This window comes from Myotis daubentonii, chromosome 10, assembly GCF_963259705.1.
Source record: "Myotis daubentonii chromosome 10, mMyoDau2.1, whole genome shotgun sequence".
NCBI classification, from domain to species: Eukaryota; Metazoa; Chordata; class Mammalia; order Chiroptera; family Vespertilionidae; genus Myotis; species Myotis daubentonii.
The window spans coordinates 28,174,178-28,198,263 of record NC_081849.1 but is presented as its reverse complement, the minus strand read 5'-3'; the positions used below and the strand labels follow the sequence as shown (position 1 = coordinate 28,198,263).

Below are 24,086 nucleotides of genomic sequence, written 5' to 3'. Positions count from 1 at the left end.
ATGTATTTATTAGAAATCACTGTATCACATTAACTAACATAAAAAGGTCTATACTTTAGGCCATGTAGTCAAAGATATGCCCAGGAAAACAACCTATGTACTTCATCAAAACAGCCAATAAAAACACTTGATCCCAAGATGCAGTAAAACGGCATTCTCATACAATGACTGTCGAGGTGAAATTCTTACAAACTTTCTGGAAGCAATTTGGCAATATGCATTAAAAATCCTAAAAACAGTCACATCTTTTGGCCAAGTAATTCCACTTACAAGTCTACCTTAAGGCAGCAATCACAAATGCAATCAATGATTCCGATCCAGGAATGCTCATCAGAATATTATTTGGACAAAAAAATGGAAAGCAATGTGGAAGCCCAACATCAGAATTAAATGACACACCAAGATGATGAAACTCTATGCAACCTTTAGAAAAACCAGATATATCTAGATAGTGGCATTATAGGCAGTTGTTCTTTTTGCATTAAAGATATTTCCAGAACTATGTTATATTTATAAAAAAATGAAGCAATAAAACAAGCAACTAACTCAGTATTCAGATCAGGGAAGAAGCTGGAAAGAACAGTGAGAAGAGGGAACACTTGCTGAGTGAACCGAGACCATCACGCGAACTGACTCAGAGGCCCAGGACTTCAGGAGGGAGGGGGCACAGGGAGCAAATACGAAAAATGTACTTGTCATGAGGGAGGAAGGAAAGAAGGGGTCTCACATATGCATGCATTTTCCTTCCTTTTTTCAAAGAATTTTTTCATCTTACAGGTGAAGAAGATAATGAAAGTTATTAGAGAAAGAGCCCATATTAAAAAACAAAAACCTTTGAGGATGTGCGCCAACACATCTAAAATCCCACATGAATTTCCATCAAGGAATGAGAAGCCATGGCATCCAATCACACAGGCACTGAAAATCTCTTAGACCCTATGATATCCTTCCTGAGTCAGGAACACAGGTTGACAAGCTTAATCCACAGCATGTATGTTTAGGCTCTACGAACAATCCACCGCCCCGGCCACGGGCGTTAGTGCAGACTTTGTGCAGGCCCCTGCTGCCCGCAGTCATCCCCGCGTTTCTGCCCAGTGCTACTGGCGTTGCCCTCACCATGTCCTAGGCCAGAGATACCCAGGGTGATGCTGCAGGGAGGACGGGGTAAGCAGACATGGGGGAGGAAGGTGGCAGACACTGACAGCCGATGCTTTCGCCTGCCCACGGCTAGAATGTGAAAGGTCTCAGGGGTAAGAAAACAAACTCATCTTGCACGGAGAGGCAGGCTGGGCAATCGAGGGTGCCGGGAGGGTGGGTACTCACCGAAAGGAGATGCAGAGCCCACAGAAACGCTCCTAAACCGGAGGAGCAGGAGCTCAGGTGCGGGTTGTTCTTTCTCGCTGGCTTGCTCGGGTCAGGCCCCGGGCCCCTGGGCAGGACGTGTCAGGCCCCAGGAGCGGGACGAGGTGCCGGACAGGCAGACCAGGCAGAGCTGCCCGCATTTGCACTGGTACCTCTCAGAGTAAACAGCTCTCTGAACTTCGGCCCACTCCTGAGGTCACCAGCAGCTGATTTCACTTTCGTTTCTTAACTGGCTCTTGTTGGCCCCTGACTTCTCAGAAAGAAGGCTGTAAACAATGCTGTCCTGCTCTCTACCCAAACTGGAGCCGGTCAGCCCACTGGCTTCAAGACCAGATCAGTGTCTTGATTGTATCACACAACAATTCCAGGAAAGACGCGGGCCAACACACTCTCCCATCTCTGAGTGATTTAAACTGCAAGGTAAACGCAACCAGGAATCATTTAGAGGGGACTTCTGAGCCAGGTCCAAGCCACCGGGCCCACTGGGAAGCAGTTATGCCATCTGGGCCCCTGCTTGTCAGAAATCAGCCTTGTGATGCCTGGCTTCTCTGGACACAGCATTCTCACCGGTTGTTTAGGTCTATGCTGGGCAGCTCTTTTAAAATTAGAGAACGAGACTTTCATGTTTGAAATCATGGGGACTCTGAGCCAGAGTTTTACAAACTGCTTGCTTTGCTCACGTGACCATTTGGAAATTCCAAGTGGGGTTAAGCTTAGTTATTATCTAGTAATAGTGCTGAATCCTTCAGGGTTTCTCTGCCCCTCCCCCTCCCAAAATGAGTTCTTTGATCTGCTACATTTTCCCCTCTTTGAAGTTCTTTTAAGCTCAAAAACTAGAAAGAGGTGATGTGACCCAACAGAAAGCAAGAATAGAGGCCTTGGCGTCAGGGAGCGCTGTGAGAAATTAGCAAATTCTTTAATCTCTCTGGGTTAAAGGACATTGAAAACGAAAGCAGGACTACTTTGCACAGCTGTTGTGGAAATGGGAGATAATGTATGCGCACAGTACGGGACTGGGCACGTAGTAACCGTAGCTGCTATTATTAAAAGCAACATTTCTAAATATCTGTCTTAGCCTTCATGGTAATGTCTTCAAGCCAGAGGCAGAATTAACATTTGATACTAATATAAACTATTACTCTGCAAACAGATCACTGGTGAGTGAAGGGACAAAATATAGAAGAGAGAGGAACATATATTTTAAAAATTTATTCAAAGTTATAATGCATATTAGTTTAAGGGTCAAATATTCTCCGAAGTTTATTATGAAAAACAGCCACCCCACACTCTGCATTTTTTTTTTTTTTTTGTCTCAGAGATAAGTACTTTCGCCTATTTTAACTGATTCCTTAGGTAGAGACCTCAATTCTCTAAATAACATGCTTTTATTGGTACTTCTTGATTTTTCCCTTTCAGGTGTAATCTACTGACTCTCACCTGTAGAAGATAAAGATTTAGCGTTCCTCTCCCCGACTCCATGTTCCGCACGTATAAGTCCTTTTCCCCTCCTGCTTTCAAACTGGTTATAATTTCGTGTAAATCAATACTCAGTGTCTACAACACTGTGACTATGTAAATACTATATGCAGCAGCTGAGCCATGTGGAAAACGATGAGTTCTTTTTCTTTCCTGCATAACTTTCTGTCTGCCTTGGAGATAATTACCTTACTTTTTTTTGTTTGTTTGATTTTCCATGTACTTTACACTAACCCAACCCTCAAATCTTCATCAGATCTTTTTTGAGAAAGATCTGATGCATCGTTTCTGATCTCTTCCTGGGAAAGGCTGCCCGGTGCCTCCCTGCCTGCTTCAGGCCGGGCAGGGCCGTGCCACCTGACACAGCCGCCACCTGGAACCTCCCTCACGTCTGGGCTTCCCTTTGCCGCCTCCTGTTGGACCACCTATTTCCAGCATCAAAGGCTTTTCTTCACTTATTTTGTTCTACCTTTAAACACTATTTATCAAAACTAGATGAGAGTATAGAATTTCAGGCTAAATAGTTTGCCTTATCATTTTGAAAGCCTTGTTCCACTCCATCTAGCTTTCACGTTCTCGGTGAGAAGCTTAAAGCCACTTTGCTTTCTACTTCCCAAAATAGCCTCCCCTCCTATTTTCATCCTTGCAGCTTTTTCTTAAAAAATAAAAACGATGGTTATTTCAGTGGATTTTAGAGAAGGAGCCAAATTAAGTGTGTGTCCTTTGCCATTTTTAAATGGAAATTTAAAAAATATGTATTTTTTTTGCCGTGACCGGTTTGGCTCAGTGGATAGAGCGTCGGCCTGCGGACTGAAGGGTCCCAGGTTCGATTCCGGTCAAGCGCATGTACCTGGGTTGCGGGCACATCCCCGTTGGGGGGTGTGCAGGAGGCGGCTGATCGATGTTTCTCTCTCATCGATGTTTCTGACTCTTGTCTCTCTCCCTTCCTCTCTGTGGAAAATCAATAAAATATATTTAAACAAATATATATATATATATTTTAACTGTAGGGGGGCTATTTCTGTCTAACAAGTTCCCTCTGGCAACATAGCTGGCCTCTGGTTAAGCCGGTGGCTCTCATCAAGCTGTTAGCCTCCTCTGAGTTGTGTAACCAAAATCTCCACTGCTTTTGACAACACCCTCAGCCAAGGCCGTTTACCCAGGGAGCTCTGTTTTTGGAGCCTCCTTGGTATTCGCCTCTCCTCCTGGGCAAATACCTGAGCCTGGTGTGCAGCTGCGGGCGGAGAAAGTGAGCTGCTCTCCCCAGCGACACTTCTGCTTTTGGAGCCTGGTGCTGAGCCGCAGCGGCCTCTCCCTCCATGGAACCTCCACCCTGTGACCACGCTCGGACAAAGACCGGGGCCAGTGCCCGTGGCGATGACTCTGGGAAGAGCCCTTGCCTTGGGGCTGGGGGAAGGAGGGAGGGAGGCCCTGGCTTCTTGGCTGTGCTTGCCTGGCATTTAGCCTCTGCAGCGCAGAGTAGGGGCTGAGAAATGCTAGCAGCTGCCCCTCCCGGGGAGACCCTGCAGCCCCTGACTGGGGAAGGATGGGGGCTTGTGATCCCTGTGTCCTTGGCCACATGCTATAGACTCTCTCTGCTCTCACTGACTTAGTAGATTTTCTTGAATGAAAGTTTCTTCATATGTTGTATGTCCTTAGGACAATTTTTTTTTTTTAACCAGCTATGGCATTCTCGCTGGGCAGTGGGTGGACAGTTCCTCAAGCTGCCTTCCTGGGATTGACCTCTGCCCCTTTATTATTTTTCACAGGGAAAAGTTTTGACTGCATAACATCGAAAGACTTGCAAAGCAAAGGATATCATGAACAGGTCTAAAACGACAAACTTCATAAAATTGTAAAATAAGAAACAATGGTTGTAAATTTCCAGTCCCTTACATTAATCTATGAATTTCTAATTTAACTAAGAAAAATGCTGACAGATTCAACCAGGGATGTCTTTATTGAGATAAATTGAGGTAAAGGTTTATTGAGGTAAATATTAAGCTACTTTTATAGATTTCTAATAATATATATATTAAAGGTATTTTGTTTTTTTGCTTCAAATATCTCCTTTTAGTTTCAGGTTTTATGAAATGTCAATGGTGGTTAAAAATAATAGTAAAAACACAATACTTATGTCATCTAATTCTGGGTGCCTGATGAAACAGAAATAATGCACCACAATTAGATTAAAATCATCTATATTCAAAAACACTCTTAGGAATTAAAATTCTATCAAACATCAATGAGCAAAGAAAGAATACAATTAAGTAACAGCAGTTGAGGGAAATCTAAATTACTTTTAAAGAGAGAAAACACAGATGTCTGACCTGAACCTGCAGGTGACCCTGACCGCTGTGGCCTCAGATATCACTCTCCTGCCTTCCAGGCAGGCTGCCACCCCTGCCTGCTCCTCTCTAGCGAGCGGGCAAATCGATGCCTGCAGCAGGGCTTCCGTCAGAGATTTCAGGGGCCCCTTCATCATTACCGCCTGTTTCACTCATGTGTATTACCTTTCAAGAATCTCCCCCGCCCCATTCAGATCCCACATTTCCTATCCCCCATCTGCTGGGGAAAGCAGGTTTGGGCTCCCCCATAGATGAGTGTTTTCATCCAAACCACCCATTATTCCCTCTAAAGTTCCACTTTTCTTTCAGAGATGCCTTTGGCATTAGTCAGTGGGATTGGGATTTCGACCCACCTTTGACTGATGTCTGTCCTTGACGATGAGCCACGATGGCCTTTATGACAGGTGACTCGAGGGCGTTATAGGCTGTGTAAACTCGTTAATCTTTCACCAACGTAACCTTATTCTTCAACCTGGGCAGAAAAGCATTTGGCTGGTTCTTTATTCCTCCTCAAAGCCATGCTGGCCGGCTAACATCCAGTGGCCGGCTACCACCACAGAGCACCGCCCCAGCGCAAGCCGGACAGGTGCCTTTGTGGCGGGTGAAGGCCTACAAGGGCACTGCGCTTGGCCACTGGCTGTTAGTACGCAGGGCCATGCTGCCCGCTTGGAACCCGGTGGACTGCTGGGCTTCCAACGCAAACAATGCCTGGCAACCAGGCCAGCCATCAGTGGGCAGGGCCAGGGAGGCCTGGCTGAAGGAAACAGTCCCCTCTGTGCTGTTCCCTGCTGCACACTAGGAAGTGGTATTCTCTGTGCATTGGGGGCAACATAAAAGGCCCATTGCAGGCAGAGACTGGTCCACGAGCTCTGGCTACTCTAGGGCCCAGCTGCCCCTATACAACACTGGAGACCGACAGGAGTGCCAGTCCCTCCCATAATGGTGAGTCAGGCTGCAGTCGAGGACTCCCATGCCCCTGCTCCTGGGTGAGGCTCCTCCTCTGGTCTGGAGTTTTCCTCGGATCACGGAGGGCGGGTCCTGCTCACAGAGTTACAGGGAGTCCGTCCTGTCAGAGCCTGTGCTTGGTCAGCGCAGACAAGCTGAGTCAGAGACATGGGCCTCACCAAGGCATTTATTACCTCACTGATAGGGACTCAGTGATAAGAGACATCAAGAGGGACTGTCGCTGTCTTACCATTTCACGTCTTTCCAGTGGAGCGTGATCAGTCAGGCGTTCTCTGAGGGCGTGGCTTCGAGGCCTGGCTCCTGTCCCAGGGTGTGGCCCTGCCATCCTCAGCACACAGCTATCTTCAGAACAGTGGTTACCGTCGAGACGGGACTGTAGCATTCTACCAGTTGGATTTGCCATCTGTTGTTTCTTTGAAAAAAACCCCTCACTCTCCTAGTGTCTCTCCAGGAGACTCGGGCCCAGGCCCACAGCCATGAACAATCCCGCCCCCCCCCCCCCCCACACACACACAGCCTCCAGGAGAAGGGATGGTGTCAGCAGAGGCTGGTCTTGGGACCACGGTTTGGGTCAATGGTCTGCCTATGAATGTGGAGAACAGAGGCTCTTATCAGGCTTGGTGGTGAGGAGTGAAGATGGCCAAACTATTAACAAAGGGATCATTGTTCCTTTGTTTATAATTTATTTCAAAGAGAAATTGCCAATTAAGAGTTTATAACATGTTTCTGAAAATAACGAATTCAGCCATAGTAAAGATCTACATTTTTTGGGGGAAAAAACGACTTAAGCAGCAGACTCCTTTTGTGTGTAGAAAGGGTGCTCACCCCTCTGCCGTAAAGATGAAACAACTTTTATTGGTGGTGGTGGCAGATCATTATTTTAAAGCCTAATTAGAAGAGACCAATTTAATGACCTCAGGATAACAGCCGATAAGTTAGTGTATGTCTTTCATTTCACCTTACAAACGCCCTTCTGCCCTTGTCAGTAGCATCAATGCCAACGCCAGAACCCAGGCTGCGCCAGGCATCACGGTTGCCATGTGTGGGGAGCCAAAGACAATGCAGAAGCTGGGTCACGGCTGCCAGAGGATGGGGTCGTAGCAGATATTCAGTCTTCCTTTCACAGTAGCCTCAATCTTTGCTTTTTTCTTCTGCTGGACATAGAATTTAAAGTTGCCAACACCATATTGTGTGTTTTTTTAAAATATTTTATTGATTTTCTTACAGAGAGGAAGGAGAGAGATAGAGTTAGAAACATCGATGAGAGAGAAACATCGATCAGCTGCCTCCTGCACACTCCCTACTGGGGATGTGCCCACAACCAAGGTACATGCATGCCCTTGACCAGAATCGAACTGGGACCCTTCAATCCACAGGACGACGCTCTATCCACTGAGCCAAACTGGCCAGGGCCATACGGTCTTGATTACTATAGCTTTATAGTCCGTCTTTTTTAAGTCGTAGAGTCGGATGATGTCAGTCCTCTGACATGGTTCTTTCCTTTAACATTGCATTGGATATTCTGAATCTTTTGCCTTTCTACACAAATTTTAGAATCAAATCAATCAATATTAACTTGCTAGAATTTTGTTTGGGATTTCACTGCATCTATAGATCTAATTGGTAAGTTCTGACCTCTTGACAATATTGAGCCTTCCTATGCATGTACATGGAATAACTTTCCATTTCTTGAGGTTTTTTTCTTCCATTAGAGTTTTATGGTGTTTCCTCATATAGATCTTGAGTAAATTAGATTAACATCTAAGTATTTCTTTTTTTGGTGCTAAGGTAAACGGTATTGTTTTTAATTTCAATATTCATTGCTTGGTATCTAAGATACTGATTGACTTTTGTATATTAACTTTGTATCTTGCAACCTTGCCGTAATTGCTTATTACTTCCAGCAGGGATTTTCTACATTTACAATCTTCTTCTCTGTGAATAAATACAGTTTTACTTCATCCTTTTCCAGGTTGTATACCTTTTATTTCCTTTTAATTAACATCTTTTAATATAGTATTTTTAAAATTGTTCAGATCTTAGCACTTTACTATGCACTATCTCATTCTGCATTATTTTAGTCATGTATGTTTTATATGTACAATTATACAGTAATCTTGCAGTGGAGAGAAATGTCTTTTAAAAAATATATATATTTTTAATGATTTCAGAAAGGAGTGGAGAGGGTGAGACAGAAACGTCAGTGATGAGAGAGAATCATGGACTGGCTGCCTCCTTCATGTCCCCTACTGGGGATCGAGCCCACAACCTGGACATGTGCCCTGACCAGGAATTCAACTATGACCTCCTGACTCATAGGTCCACGACACTGAGCCACACCCATTGGGAGGGAGAAATGTCTTTTTAAAAAATCACCAATTGTTTCTAGCACACTACAGATATAACAAAAATTCAGGAAATATTTTTTGTTGACTGATTCATTCAAGGGCCTAGTAGGGACATTAAAGTCAGTGATAGTACAGGTCATTCCTTCCTGAGTGCTTAGTTTTTTTGGTGGTGTATAAATAAATCATTTTGGAAGAAATCAGAAATTCAGAGATTTTTTTTCCATCTTGACAAAAATTAAATACTAGTATAATACCTAAGAAAATTAAAAAATCTGCTGTTTTCTCTTTTGTTTGTTAATGCTCACCTGAGAATATTTTTTCCCATATTTTTAGGGAATGGAAAGGAGGGAGTAAGGGAAGGAGAGAAGGAGAGAGAGGGAGGGAGGGAGGGATAAAGAGTGGGAGGGAGAGAGAAACATTGATGTGAGACACATCGATTGGTTGCTGCCCCACACACCCCGTACCTGCAACTCAGGTACGTGCCCTTGACTGGGAATCAAACTCATGACCCTTCAGTGCACGGGACGATGCTCTAGCCCAGTGATGGCGAACCTATGACACGCGTGTTGGAGGTGACACGTGAACGAACTCATTTTTTTTGGTTGATTTTTCTTTGTTAAATGGCATTTAAATATATAAAATATAAAAAATATAAATCTTTGTTTTACTATGGTTGCAAATATCAAAAAATTTCTATATGTGACACGGCACCAGAGTTAAGTTAGGGTTTTTCAAAATGCTGACACGCCGAGCTCAAAAGGTTCGCCGTCACTGCTCTAGCCACTGCACCACACTGACCAGGGCTCCAGATTCCCTTTTATATTTCTGAAAGATGTTCTCACTACAGAAGATGGAGTATCTAGGGTTTGTAGTTTAGTATATGCATATGCATGTGTAGGGAGAGAAATGGTGATAAGAGGGATGGAGAGGGCTTCTCTTTCTCTTTTCTTTTTAATAGGTAAGCATATGTTATCTTTCACCCACAGTCTTCAGAGTATCATAAAGCTAGATTATTTCTGCCTTTGGAACTTCAAATGGAAGATGGGTTGTCCCTCATTCTTATTTGGCTGCTCATCGTTAGTTTGAGTTGGATTGGGGGCTATCTGCATGGAGGTTTGCTGGTTGAATTCTTCAGCGTGAGGACTCCGGCCTTTGGTAATATTCACGTCCTTCTCAAAACCTGAGGAAGGAATCTCCCATTTGCTGCTGACAGGTTTCATGTCTTTAGTCTTTATGGCACTGACTGCAGAACATGCTTTCCTTTTCTTGTGCCCTCTGAGAAGTGACAGGTTTTCACACGACTTCTGGGACACAGATTGGAGCCATCCTGAAGAGCTTGCCAGAAGGTTCCTTTGGCCTATAAAAGGGAGATGACTGGATGGTGCCCAAGATGCGCCGCCCAAGTTTACATAAGTAGCTGGATTTAGTCTAGAAAAGAAATAAAGTGCATGAGTTTTTGCTCAGCACGTATCCTAGGAACTTGTAATAGTATAAGTCTATTTTTTCTCCTTTGGTGAGTTCATTCTCCCTTAAGACTTTATCACTATATCCCTGGTCATGGTTTTTCAGCAGGCCTCCAATTCTGCATTTCTAAATGCCTAGAGGCTAGGTTCATTTGGAAACGTACCCTGACCCTAGGCGTCCTGGTACATTCATGGGCACTCTGGGCCTCAGCTCCTTACTTATACATCCAGAGCAGGGGTCCTCATTACGGCCCGCGGGCCACATGCAAATACAAATATTGTATTTGTTCCCGTTTTGTTTTTTTACTTCAAAATAAAATATGTGCAGTGTGCATAGGAATTTGTTCATAGTTTTTTTTTAAACTATAGTCCGTCCCTCCAATGGTCTGAGGGACAGTGAACTGGCCCCCTGTTTAAAAAGTTTGAGGACCCCTGATCTAGTGGAAGGAAATGTCCTCTAAATTTTCACAAATCAAATCTGTTTATCCTATTAGAATGAGCTCAGTATACATACTCTAATTTTTTTCTATGGTCAGTACAAAGATCACTGTACATCCAAGAAAAGGGAGTTTTCCTTGAGAGAGGGAGGTTTTATATATTATAAGTTGCAGTTGCTTAAAGTACCTCAGCTTTCTTTAGAATCCCATTTTTTACCACAAAATTCTCAACTATTTTTTTAGTTAAAACATTAATTTTGAGCCCGGCTGGCATGGCTCAGTGGTTGAGCGTCGACCTATGAACCAGGAGGTCACTGTTTGATTTCCGGTCAGGACACATGCCTGGGTTGTAGGCTCAATCCCCAGTGTGGGGCGGGCAGAAAGTAGCTGATCAATGATTCTCTCTCATCATTGATGTTTCTATCTCTTTCTCCCTCTCCCTTCCTCTCTGAAATCAATAGAAAACGAAACAAGAAACCAGAAAACGTTTTGAGATGATTGCAGACTCATCTACAGTTGGAAGAAATAATACAGAGAGGTCCCATGTACCCTGCCCCCAGTTTCCTCCAGATGTAGTATCTTACAAAACAATAGTACAATATAATCAGGATATACTAGTAGCCATTGACATTGTCGAGGTCCAAAACAATTCCCCCTTGTTCCCCTTTGATAGACATACCCACTTTCCTCCTTGGCCAGCTCCTCCTTAACTCCTGGCAGTCATTAACCCATTGTCTGAATTATATTAACATTATCTCAAGAATGTTATATAAGCAGAATCCTACCGTGTGTAACCTCTGGGACTGGCTGTTTTCACCCAGCACCACCCTCTGAAGATTGATCCAGGTTGTTCTGTGTATCAGCCATTCTTGCTGAATGGACTGGATGTACCACAGAGTGCTTAATAATTCCTCCATTGGAGGACATGCAGATTGCTCCCAGTTTGTGGCTACTGACAGATTAAGCTGCTATCAACATCCGTGTCCAGGTTTTTGTGTGAATGTTTTCATTTCTCTGGGATGAATGCTCAGGAGAGCAATTTCTGGGTCATATGGTAGTTATAGTTACATATGTATTTTTAAAGAAACTGTAAACTTGTTTTACACTTTACATTCCCACAAGCAATGTCTGAGTGACCCAATTTCTTTGCGCCCTCCTCAGCATTCAGTGCTGCCCCTATTTTTTTTATTTTAGCCATTCTGATAGCATGCAGCTCTCTCATTGCGGTTTTAATTTGCATTTCCTTAATGGTTCATGATGTGGAACATGTTTTTGTGTGGTTATGTGCCATCTGTATGTTCTGTTTGGTAAAATGTGTTCCTCCTACATTTTTCTCATTTTCTGAATGAAATATTTATACTGTTACATTTTGAGACTTCTTTAATTTAGATACCAGTCTCTTTTTTTAAAAAAATATATTTTTATTGATTTCAGAGAGGAAGGGAGAGGGAGAGAGATAAAAACATCAATGATGATAATCACTGACTGACTGCCTCCTGCACACACCATGCTTGGGATTGAGCCCACAACCTGGGCATGTGCCCCGACTTCGAATTGAACTGTGACCTCCTGGTACATAGGTCGCCACTCAATCCCTGAGCCATGCTGGCCGGGCTAGATACCAGTCTCTTTTTTAAGCGGTTTGCAAATATTTCCTCCTATTTTATAGGTTTTTATCTTTTTAACTGTGTCTTTTGAAGGGCAAACACTGTTATTTCGATGAAGTCTAACATCTACTTTTCTTTATGGATTATGCTTTTGGTGTAAAGTATAACTTTTGGCCCAATTTCTATAAAGAGTTCCTATTTTTTTTCCAAAAGTTTTATAGATTTATGTTGTGCAGTTAAATCCATGATCCATTTTCAATTATTATTATTACTTTTTGTATAAGAAATTAATTTAGGTCAAATTTCTTTTTGCCAATGAATTTCTAATTGTTCTAGCAACATTGGTTGAAAATTCTCTCTCTCATTCATTGAATTGCTTTTGTACTTTTGTTAAAATTAATCAAGCATTTGTATGGGTCTATTTCTAGGCCCTCTGTTTCGTTCCATTGATACATACACTGAGTGGCCAGATTATTATGACCACCCCATCGGTACTTCATTGACACTTCCAAAAATACTGAATACTGAAAACTTCCTAAGCAAATACTCTCAAGGTTTTATTATTATTTGCATAACTAATTCACTTCATTGTACTGATGGGGTGGTCATAATAATCTGGCCACTCAGTGTATGTCTGTTCCTCCTCCATTCTATACTCTCTTGATTGCAGTAGCTATATACCACAGGGTGTTGAAATCAGATAGATTGGTGCTTTCTACTTTATTATACTTTTTCAAAATTGTTTCTTTTTTTCTTTAGTTGTTATAAACAATACTGAAATGAACATCACTACAGAAATCCTGTTGCCTTCACCATTTTTTTTTTTTTTGTCCTTAGGATCAATTTCTAAAGTAACACTTCTTATTAAAATGAATATAATTAAGGATTTTTCATTTATATTGTTGGACTGTCTTCAAGGAACTCTGTGGGTTTACATTCCAACAATTAGTGAATGAATTCTTCCAGTGAGAGGCAAAAATGAACAGCATTTCACTATTGTTTTAATGTGCCTTCTTTGGATTTAAGTGAAATTAAACAATTAAAAATTGTTTAATTTTTAACAATTGTTTAATTAAAAAGGCCACGTCCTTTTTTTTCTTGGTGAATTCTGGTTCATAGACATTGCCCATTTTCCTATTGAAATGTTCATAATTTTGTCATTGATTTGTAGGCTAGCTCTGAATATGAAGTATATTGGTCCTCTGTTTTTCACTTATAAGAAGAAATGTCAAAGCATTGTGATAAAAGACTCTGGACTCAGAATGTCTAGTTGGGTTGACTCCAATTCTGCTCCCTACTCGCTGTGTGACCTTGAACAAGTAACTGCTTTGTGCCTCAGTTTCCTCATGTGTAGAAGGTAAAATGTATGTGTAAACACAGAACTGTGTCTAGCACATAGAAATCAGTTTTTCAAAATTTTTTGATAATATTAGAATTATGTTTCTTATTATCAGCTTGTCATTGTCTTACTTTAATTTATATAGGTTTCCTTTTGGCCTTAGTGTTGGTCCTATTTTTTTATCTTTAAAAGAAATCTGAGTATCAATAAGCTGAAGTAACTTGAGTTGCCCCCTAGGATTATTAAGTTTAAACCCATCTGAGAAATTTCAAGTCAGTCTATGGTCATACTTTATTAATGCATACTTTAGTCACAGATTTGAATTAATGAGTGTTTTCATGTGAATAAACAATCAAACAAGGCCAGATAATTTACTTCTCCACATAGCCAATATTTTCATATGGCTTTGGGTCTTTGTCCCTGTGTCCAATGTGGTGTAGCTGCCACTATTCTATTTACATGTTTATTTACTCATTTATTTTTATTAAAAATTTTTACTGTTAACATAATTGCGGGTGTCTCCCTTTCCCCCGCTTTTGCCCACGCATGTTTCTTTCTTAGGATAATGAATTAATTAGTCTTGTTTCCTTAAAAAAGAATGTATTAAATAGTTAATAATGCCGAAACTGGTTTGGCTCAGTGGATAGAGCGTCGGCCTGCGGAATGAAAGGTCCCAGGTTCGATTCCAGTCAAGGGCATGTACCTGGGTTGCGGGCACATCCCCAGTAGGAGATGTGCAGGAGGCAGCTGATCGATGTTTTTCTCTCATAGATGTTTCTAACTATCTCTCTCCCTTCTTCTCTGTAAAAAATCAATAAAATATATTAAAAAAAAGTTAATAATGACAAAATTGTATTGACTTACAATTGATGTTGGATTTGGAAGTTGGTGCGAGGTTTGAATATCTGTTTTATCTGATTGGTTCTCACATTTGTCGTGCTTTTCATGATAGGGATCAAATATTGCAATATTTCTTCAGTTTGAGCTATTCTTTTATCCCTGTAGATTCTTTTTTCATCATCTGTCCAATTTACATGAGTCTTCTTGCATTGGAAAGATGTAGATTGTCTCATTTTGCTTTTCAGGTTGCTATGCAGATCTGGGGGACAACCACAATATGCATAGATGTAGAAACTGAATTGAGTGAATTGACTCAATAAGTATTTATTGAGCCATATGTGCCAAGAATTCTATCTGAAACTTATTCTTTAATTACAGGGCAGAAAATAAATAAACAAGTGAATATATGTTAGATAATGATAAAGTTTATGGGGCAGAGTGAAGCTGGGGAAGGGAACAGAGAATTCTTGGGGAAAAGGTTGATTCCTATTTTTAAAAACGTGTTCAGAGATGGCCTCCCTGTGATGCTGATGTGCCAAAGGAGTAAGCGAGTCAAACAGCTTTTAGAGGAAAGAGCATTCTTGACAAGGGGAACAGGAGGTGCAAAGGCCCTGAGCTGGGAGCATGACAGTGTGTTCAAGGAATACCAAGTGATGGCACAATGGCTAAAGGAGAATGAACGAAGGGAAAGAGATGAGAGCTCAGGTAGGTACATAGGTGGAGCGTTTACATAGGGCCTCAAGGCCATTGTAAGGACTTTAACTTTTATTGAGTGTGAAATGGGAGTAACCTCAGGCTTTGAGCAGAGGAGTGTCACATCTTAGATTTGTCTTAAAAGGATGATGCTGGTGGCTGAGGTAAGAATATATTAAACAGAGACAAGGTTGGACAAGCAGGGAGGTTACTGAAATAGCAACCTTATCTCTTGGATGGTTAGTGAACTAAGCCAGGAGAGAAGGTGATAGTTTGGACCAGGGTGGTGGCCATGGCCAGAAGGGTGAGAAGTATGTGTGAGGGGATCCTAGATAGATGTTGGGCTTTTCTAATGAATTCGATATGGGGTGAGAGTAGAAGAATCAGTGTTGGCTCCACAGCTTCTGATCTGAGAAAATGGAAGAGTAGAGACATGAAGAAAATGATGGGAAAAGCAGGTTAGAAATCCCTTCTTTGTTAGATGATGTGAAGGAAATAATTATTTTTTTAATTGTAATAATAAAAGTATAACACTTTAAAAAAGTGTTTATCAAACTGCTCTAAAAAATAAAGTCTAGTTAAAAATTACTCATTCTACTCCACACCCATTAAGATGGCTGCTATCCAAAAAACCAGGAAATAACCCAGCATTGGCAAGGCTGTGGAGAAATTAGAACCCTTGTGCACTGCTGGCAGGAATGTAAAACAGTACATCTGCTGTGGAAAACAGTATTGCAGTGCCTCAACATTAAACATAGAACTACCTTATGATCCAGCAATTCCTATTCTGGGTAACTGACCCCCCAAAATTGAAAGCAGAGTCTCAAAAAGCTATTTGTACATGCATGTTCTTAGCAGCATTACTCACAGCAGCGAAAAGGTGGAAGCAACCCATGTGCCCACTGAATAAATGGATAAACAAAATGTGGTTTCTGCACATAATGGAATATTATTCAGCCTTAAAAAACAATGGAAACCGACACCCGCATTAAGGTAGTAACAAAAAGACAAAGCCTGGCTGGGGTGTGGCTTCGTGGCTGAGCACTGATTCATGAACCAGATCACTGGTTCAATTCCAGGTTGGTAGGGGCACATGCCAGGCTGGATCCTCAGTGGGTGGGGGGAGCGTGTAGGAGGCCACCGATGGATGTTTCTCTATCATTGATGTTTCTTTCTCTCTATCCCTCCCCCTTCCTCTCTCTAAAAACAATAAAAACATATTTTTAAAAAAGACAAAGACTGTACTCATCTTCCAAATCACTGGTGCCATTAATATGAGCTACCTAGAATATCCAAAGTCATAGAGTTAAAAGCAGAATAGCTGGGGGAGGGAAGAATGGGGATGGAATTTCAGTTTTGCAAGATGGAAAGAATTCTAGAGATTGTGCGCACGACAATGTGAAATGTATGTAACATTGTTGAACTTTATACTTAAGAATAGTTAAGATGGTACAGTTTATGTTAGGTGTATTTTAATGCAATTAAACATTTCAATATATAGGGAGAGGGGGAAAAAAGAACCCCAAGTAGAGCATGAAGGAGGACTAGTAGACATTTTAAAGAACATGGCAGCAGTACTTACAATTATAATGGCTAAATTGTCATGTAGATAGCATAAGAAAAGTAGAACATGCTTAGAATAAAAGCAAGAAATACATTAAGCTTTGAAAAAATGTTTACTTAGAGATACACACTGAACTATTTATGGGCAAATGATATGATTTGTTGAATTTGCTTTAAATACTTTAGCAAAAAAAAAAAAGTGGTGGGAATATAGATGAAACAAGAATAGCAGGCTGCTGATAACTACTGATGGTGGGTGATGGACATCTGTGGGTTCACTACGCCAGTCTCTCTACTTTTATGTTTGAAATTTCCACAATAAAGCTTTTTTAAAAAAGGTAAAAAGAAAGGAAACGAGTGGCGTGAGTACTCCTTGAGGCAGCAGGACTTGGATAATGAATGAGGGAATGGATGACATGGCATCTGGCAATGCTGGCAACTGAAATGAACTCATCTACAGTTTCTTGAAAAGTCATCCCTTGGCCATTCACTGAATGCGTATCCTGAGTCTGACATTATGCTTCATTTGGTAAATAGGGATGAAAAATATAGTCCGTGTCTTTAATATGCTAACAGGACTAGAGAGAGAAAAGTAAAGCGTCAGTCAGAGTATCTTTCTATAGAGATAAGGCAGGGCATATAACACAGGATTCCAGAAGAGGGACTTTGAATCATACTTAGAGATGGATAAGGAAAGCTTCCTAATTAATCTGTTTTGATGAATGAGTACACATCATGTAATATTTACTTTTCTGTGTCTGCCTCTGTCACTTAGCACAATGATTCTGAGAATCACCTGTGCTGTACCAGCAGTTCATTCCTTTTTTTATTCTATCTACTGAAAGGCATCAATAACAAGGAGGTGTTGCTATAACTAATAAAATTGAAGCAGTAATAATAAAAAAAATCCTCAAGGATATTGGGAATAAGTCAATTAAATAGATCTCTTTTTCAAGGCTATATTAAACTGAAATGATTTTCTTCTGTACTCAATTCCTGTAGAAATTAAGTAAGGCAAATATTTTTCAGAGACAGGAATAAAATGGCTATTAATCATCCCTGTTTACAAAAGCAGTTCCCCTAAATCCCAATTTCATAGGATTTATTAATGATGATACAGTGAAAGCTATACTTGTATTTATTAAAATCCTAAAAATAAAAATAAAAAGACCTTCTGTTGGTATCCTTGGCCTCTCTGTCCAACTGGGAGTTGGCGTGCCCACAGTACAATTCAAGGATGTCACTCTGAAGCAGTTTCTATACAAACCAGTGCTCCTGGGCTGAATTGCTTCCTGGATTGGTCTCTTACCGGTTTCTGAAAAGTGTCTTTGTTGATATTTGCTAAGCCTCTGCATCATACTTTGGGAGCTGAAAGAAATTGGGTACTCTGATTTCAATGCCAACAGTGAACCATCTAATCAAGAGGAATGTCATCCTTACTGTATTTGTATATTATAATGTACATACAGTATGTAAAGTATTCTTACAGATGTTATCTTATGGGGGCTCTCATCCTGGGGGTAGGATGGTCTATTTTATCTTTCACTTTACATGGGAGAGGGACTGTAAAAGAATGTCAGGAATTCCAGAGATTAAGCTACTTGTTTTAAGATTACATGGCCTGTTTGAGGGAGGGGCAGGTCTAGAATTCACATCTCACTTCAGTACTTTTTCTATTACTTTCTCTTCTCTTGATATATAATTGAATTTCTTTCCATAGATATGACAAATAATATATTTAAAAAATTTATGTCTTAGTTTAAATCCATCAATTCTAGATCAAAGTACAGGTATGCCCAAGATGGTTTCTTACCTGATTGTTTACATTTTTGGGGTAGGAAACTACATATTTCAACAGAACCCAGTTTTTCTTTTTAAAAAAAGAAACCAAGTTCTTAGAAGAGGCGCCAAGAAAGGAAGAAAGGGCATACTATGTGCCTTTCTTGTATTTGGCCGTCTGTTCTCAAATACTTACCTGTTCAGATGGTTGTTCACATTCCTAAGATTCCTAAGATTCAGTGGTTCTCAACCTTCTGGCCCTTTAAATACAGTTCCTCATGTTGTGACCCAACCATAAAATTATTTTCATTGCTACTTCATAACTGTAATGTTGCTACTGTTATGAATCGTAATGTAAACATCTGATATGCAGCATGGTCTTAGGCGCCCCCTGTGAAAGGGTCGTTCGACCACCAAAGGGGTCGCTACCCACAGATTGAGAACCGCTGCCTAAGACTCAGGAAACTTGCCAAGGGAGCTAATGCTATAATTACTGGTTTAGACAAAACTACAAAGTTTATCTCTGTTATCCCTGATTTCTCTTTCTGTCATTCCTTTTTCAGTTTTTAGGTAGTAGTAGTAGTAGTATCCCTACATGACCAGTGCTCCAATGGCTAGTACAGATAGTAAATGAATGAGTTATTCATTCTAAAGTAATTACCTTATGCCAGTAATATTTCTTTTTAAAAAGAGAAACTCAGATAATGTGATGACAGATGCATAGAAATAAATGTCTAAGTGTAGATTTTAAGACATCCACTGAGGATAGTTTGGGGATATTGAAATCTCAGAACCCTTAAAAAAATGCATCATATGGGCATTCCATAAACTGGCCTAGTCACAGATACTATCTCTATATATAAAAGGCTAATATGCTAATTGTCCAGTTGCTATGATGTGCACTGACCACCAGGGGGCAGACGTTCAACGCAGGAGCTGCCATGACACACACTGGCCATTTACACAGAAACAGCACTGCGGACCTGGCGCCCACAAAGCAACACTTGGCTTCCTCCAAGCGGGACACAGGTCCCGCCACCACCCCAGAGCGACACCCCACCAAATCACAGCCAATGCTGCCAAGACCCCATGGCACTAAATGCAGCCCACAGCCCAGCCCAGCCTGGAAACGGTCGCTGTGGGCGCCGGGTAATGATGTCATGTAGCAACGCCTGGCTTCCTCTCCCTAGCGCCTAGCCTCCTTGGAGTTTCTTCAGCCCAGGAACACAACTTGCTTTATAGCCAGGTGGAAACATTTTACACTTTAACCAAATGTCTATGAAGCGTTTTTCCATGCCTCATCTCATTTAATTCTCACAGAAGTCCTGGAGTAGGTAGATAGGAGACTTGGTAGAATCCCATTTTCTTTTCATTAGCCGGAAAACGGAGATTTAGAAAGCTTAGAAACTTGACCCGATTGAAAAGCAGTAAGAAATGGTGGACCTTGAAAATGACTTCTTTCTCACTGCACAGAATATAGTCAAATACTGCTGCAGTTAAATATTTTACCCTTTGTTCTCCCTGCGTGATCTACAATAATAATCTGCTTCGTGTTGATATTTACTGCTGTGTTGCTGACAATTGCCTGAAAGAGAAGTGGGATGTTTCACTGGGCTGGAAAAAGTTTAGCTAAATCAGAAAGCGGGTCTAATTAAGCAAGTTTATTCTCTCTATATAAAAGGCTAAGTTGGCTCGTGCATGTGCAATACATATAAAGCTCTTGCTGGCGCCATTGCACATGTGTCATTGTTGATCATGAATTTGGTTGACACTTATATTATAGAGAAAGGGTGAATAGCGATATTAAAATATATTCTAATTAATTTCCTTTCAATGTGCATGAATCCATGTACTGGGCCACTAGTGTAGTTATAAGGAGACATCTGATTAGCAATTGTTATCAAAAAGTGACTTTTACCTATTGCTTTAATTCAATATCTTTATAAACAGAGGGAAAGGAAGGAGTAAGGTAGTAATTCTGCTACCTCAAATAACCCTTTAGAAGCCAGGAAGGGGCCTGTCCAGGCATTTTCACTAAAAAAGAAAATCTACTGTAAGATTTATGAACTCAGATTTTTCAGATTAACAAAATTTAATAATTTACTTTCTTGCCAATTATCTTATTCATATATTTAATAGTTAACTTAATTGAGCTTATCTTCAATTAATCTGCTATTGTCTCATTCAGAAATATGAAATAAGTTAGTACATATTTCACTTGGAAGCCTTTTAATTAAAGTGTTTCAACAGAATAGCAAACAGTAGAAATATCTATCCAATAACTGTCAAAAATTGAGAACTGAATCTGTGAATGTTAGGATCTAAGAAGGACATCTACATGTGTAGTAGGGTAACTAACTTTTTAGAGAGCCAACCCAGGACACAGCCATACCAGACCAAAAAAACAGTAAAATATGTAATAAATCATCATATACACATCTATTATGATTATAACATAAACAGTGGTAATTATAGCAATTAATAGAACAAATTAAACAAGTAGTGTGCATGAGAATAGTATAACAATATATTTTTGTCTCCTTTGATACAGATGTTAACTCTGTACTAAATATTTAAATTTATAAGCCATATTATTCTGTTATCTTAAGACCTAAATATAAGACCTTTTACTTTATTTTTAAAAATATTATTTTTATTGATTTCAGAGAGGAAGTGAGAGGGAGAGATAGAAACATCAATTATGAAAGAGAATCATTGATTGGCTACCTCCTGTATGCCCCACACTGGGAATCGAGCCCGGAACCTGGGCATATACCCTCACTGGGAATCAAACTGGTGACCTCTTGGTTCCTGGGCTCAACCGCTGAGTCACACCCGGCTGGGCTGAGTCAGTCTTATTTACTTCCAAATGTAATTTTTTTTTACTGTATGAGTTTTAGTCATAATCTACACATAATGTCAAACAACCCAGGTGCAGTTAGTCCATCCTTTTCTATACTCTTTATGAACTCTTCAGAGATTATCAGTTTTAGAGAAACAGCATAGAGTAGTCAATACCCTCTTACCCATGGGGGTATGTTCCCAGACACCCAGTAGATGCCTGAAACTGCAGATAGTACCGAACCCCATATATATATTGTTTGTTTATATTTTTAATCCTCACCCGAGGATATTTTTCCATTAATCTTTTAGAGATAGTGCAAGAGAGAGGGAAAGACAGAGAGAAACATCAATGTGAGAGAAACACATAGATTGGTTGCCTCTTGCATGGCCCGGACCAAGGTCCATGCCCTTGGCTAGAATAGAACCTGGGACCCTTAGGTCCATTGAGCCAAACCAGCTAGGGCTATAATATTTTTCCCTATACATACATACTTATGATAATGTTTAATTTATAAATTAGGCACAGTAAGAGATGAACAACTATTAATGAAAAAGAACAATTATAAGAATGTATTGTAATCAGTATGTGAATATGATCTCTTTCTCTCTCAAAATATCTAATTGTACTGTACTCACCTTTTCACTTAAAGGAAACACTTTATGTCTTCTCTTTGGCATTCAAATAGTCAGCACCACTACTCTTGCACTTTGGGGTGATTATTAAGTAAAATAAGGTGATTGAACACTAGCACTGCAATACCACAGAGTTGATCTGATAACGAAGGTGGCTACTAAGTGACTAATGTGTGGGGAACATGTACAGCAAGGGGACGCTGGACCAAGGGTAATTCACATCCCAGGTGTGATGGAGCAGGACGGTACCAGATTTCATCACACAACTCAGAACAGCGTGGGATTTAAAACTTATGAAGGGCCGAAACCGGTTTGGCTCAGTGGATAGAGCGTCAGCCTGCGGACTGAAGGGTCCTGGGTTCGATTCCGGTCGGGGGCGTGTGCCTGGGTTGCGGGCACATCCCCAGTGGAGGATGTGCAGGAGGCAGCTGATCGATGTTTCTCTCTCATCGATGTTTCTAACTCTCTCTCTCCCTTCCTCTCTGTAAAAAATCAATAAAATATATTTAAAAAAAAATAAATAAAACTTATGAAGGGTTTATTTCTAGAATTTCCACTTAATATTTTAGGACTGTGGTTGACCCCGACTACCACATTACATTGTTTAATTTTCAAATGTTAAACCAACCTTTCATTTCTGGAATAAGTACTACTTGTCCATTGTGCATCTTTTTATATGTTGTTAGATTTAGTTTGCTAGTATTTTGTTTGTCTTATTCTTTTAATTATTTGTGATTCAGAACATAGTAAAGATACATGCCATTTATTAAGCCCCTGTAAATCCTAACAATTAATTTTGAGAAACCTTCTCTGATTCTCCCCTATCCTCAAAGAACTCCTACATAATCCCATAGCACAGTAAGTTGCATTTATCTAATTTTTTTATGTTTACTTGTTTTCATTCTCTCTGCTTCTTGAGAACAGACTATATTTTATTTCTCATTGTACCCCAGTATCTAGCACAATCTTTGCATAGTATGACATGAGACCTCTGGGAAGCAGAAAAACACACATCTTCTATTTGTGTGGTTTTTAGAAGAATATGAACAGAGATGAAAGGAGATTATGTAACAAAAACTAAATATAAGAGAGTGGCTTAGACATAGAAGAATAGTGTCAGGAAGGTTAAAATATCAAATGAACCAAGATATGAAGAAATATTAAAAACAAGAAATAAATTTTACTTAGCTGTTTTCAGAATGAAAATATACCAAAGAATGTTTTAGATTTGTCCTGCTGGAATTATTTTAAAATGTGAATGGATAACAAAGAGCAGAATCCCTCAGCTCTTAAACTGTTTCTATCTTTTCTATCAAAAAGTTTTCTTCTGAGTAGAATAAATATTGGCAAGAGATGACCGAAGTCAAAGGGCTCTGAATGAGTTACCTCTAGTCCCAGGCACACTGCATGCCAAGTAAGAAAAGAATCCTATATAATAAAAGGCTAATATGCAAATAGACTGAACAATGGAACAACTGGTTGCTATGTTGCACACTGGCCACCAGGGGGAAGACGCTCAATGCAAAAGCGCTCCCACAGGGGGAGCGCTGCTCAGTTGGGAGCCTCTCCCACCTCCGTGGCAGCACTAAGGATGTTCGACTGCCAGCTTAGGCCTACTAGGGAGCAGGCCTAAGCTGTCAGTCAGACATCCCCCAAGGGCTCTGGACTGCAAGAGGGCGCAGGCTGGGCTGAGGGACCCCCCCCCCCCAGTGCACGAATTTCATGCACTGGGCCTCTAGTTTGCATATAAGATCACAAAACTATTGACAACAATCTTTTAAGAATTCAAGGAAGTGATTCTTTTCTCCCCTGTTAAATGCCTAACTTGTCAGTTAAGACTCATTATAATTTAAGGATCAATTTCTTCAAGAAAACATTACCTGAGGTTTCCAGGCTGGATCAGGACCCCTCTGAACAACCAGAGCAGTGTGTGTGCAATTCACTATCACTCAGTCAATCTCACTCTCCCTGTAATGAACTGCATATGAGTCTTAGTAAACTTTGATGCCTACTCCTTAAATGAGTAGCTACTCTGGTTGAAGAGACAGCGAGGTACGTTTCAGGCAGAGAAGACAGCATGAGCAAAGGCAAGGAGGTGAGGAGACGCATGTATTTTGAAACTACAGGAAGATCATCTTTGCTAAGGTGTTAAGTGAAAGCAGAGAATCACAAGAGATAAAACTAGAGAGGTAGTAAGGGGCCAGTTCATTGGAATTCAATATGTCACATTTGAAAACTTGGTTTCTATGTTGCAGCTAATGGTCTGTCAAAAAATTTTCTCGGTTTTGTTTAAGTAACAGAACATTATTGAAAGGAAACTTGTACAAGAAAGCTACTCAGGATGAATGAGGGTGGACACAGCCCACCAACTCTCACTGTAACTCCCAA

The 24,086-nt window shown here is 40.6% G+C and overlaps 1 protein-coding gene across 4 annotated transcripts in view; it reads right to left on the bottom strand.

Annotated features, from left to right (window-relative positions):
* Positions 1–7,602: 7,602 nt before the first annotated feature.
* Positions 7,603–24,086, bottom strand: part of AGBL3 (AGBL carboxypeptidase 3) — an 84,496-nt gene continuing 68,012 nt past the window's right edge. For 2 of the 4 annotated variants that reach the window (XM_059711836.1, XM_059711839.1), the window contains 4 exons: positions 20,207–20,255; positions 17,614–17,810; positions 14,211–14,445; positions 7,603–9,928 (listed from right to left, as the gene is read on the bottom strand). In XM_059711836.1, coding sequence (XP_059567819.1) covers positions 9,511–9,928; positions 14,211–14,445; positions 17,614–17,810; positions 20,207–20,255 — 899 coding nt within the window. In that variant the 3' untranslated portion in view covers positions 7,603–9,510. The remainder of the gene's footprint in view (positions 9,929–14,210; positions 14,446–17,613; positions 17,811–20,206; positions 20,256–24,086) is intronic. The other 2 variants (XM_059711837.1, XM_059711838.1) reach the window with 2 other exon arrangements.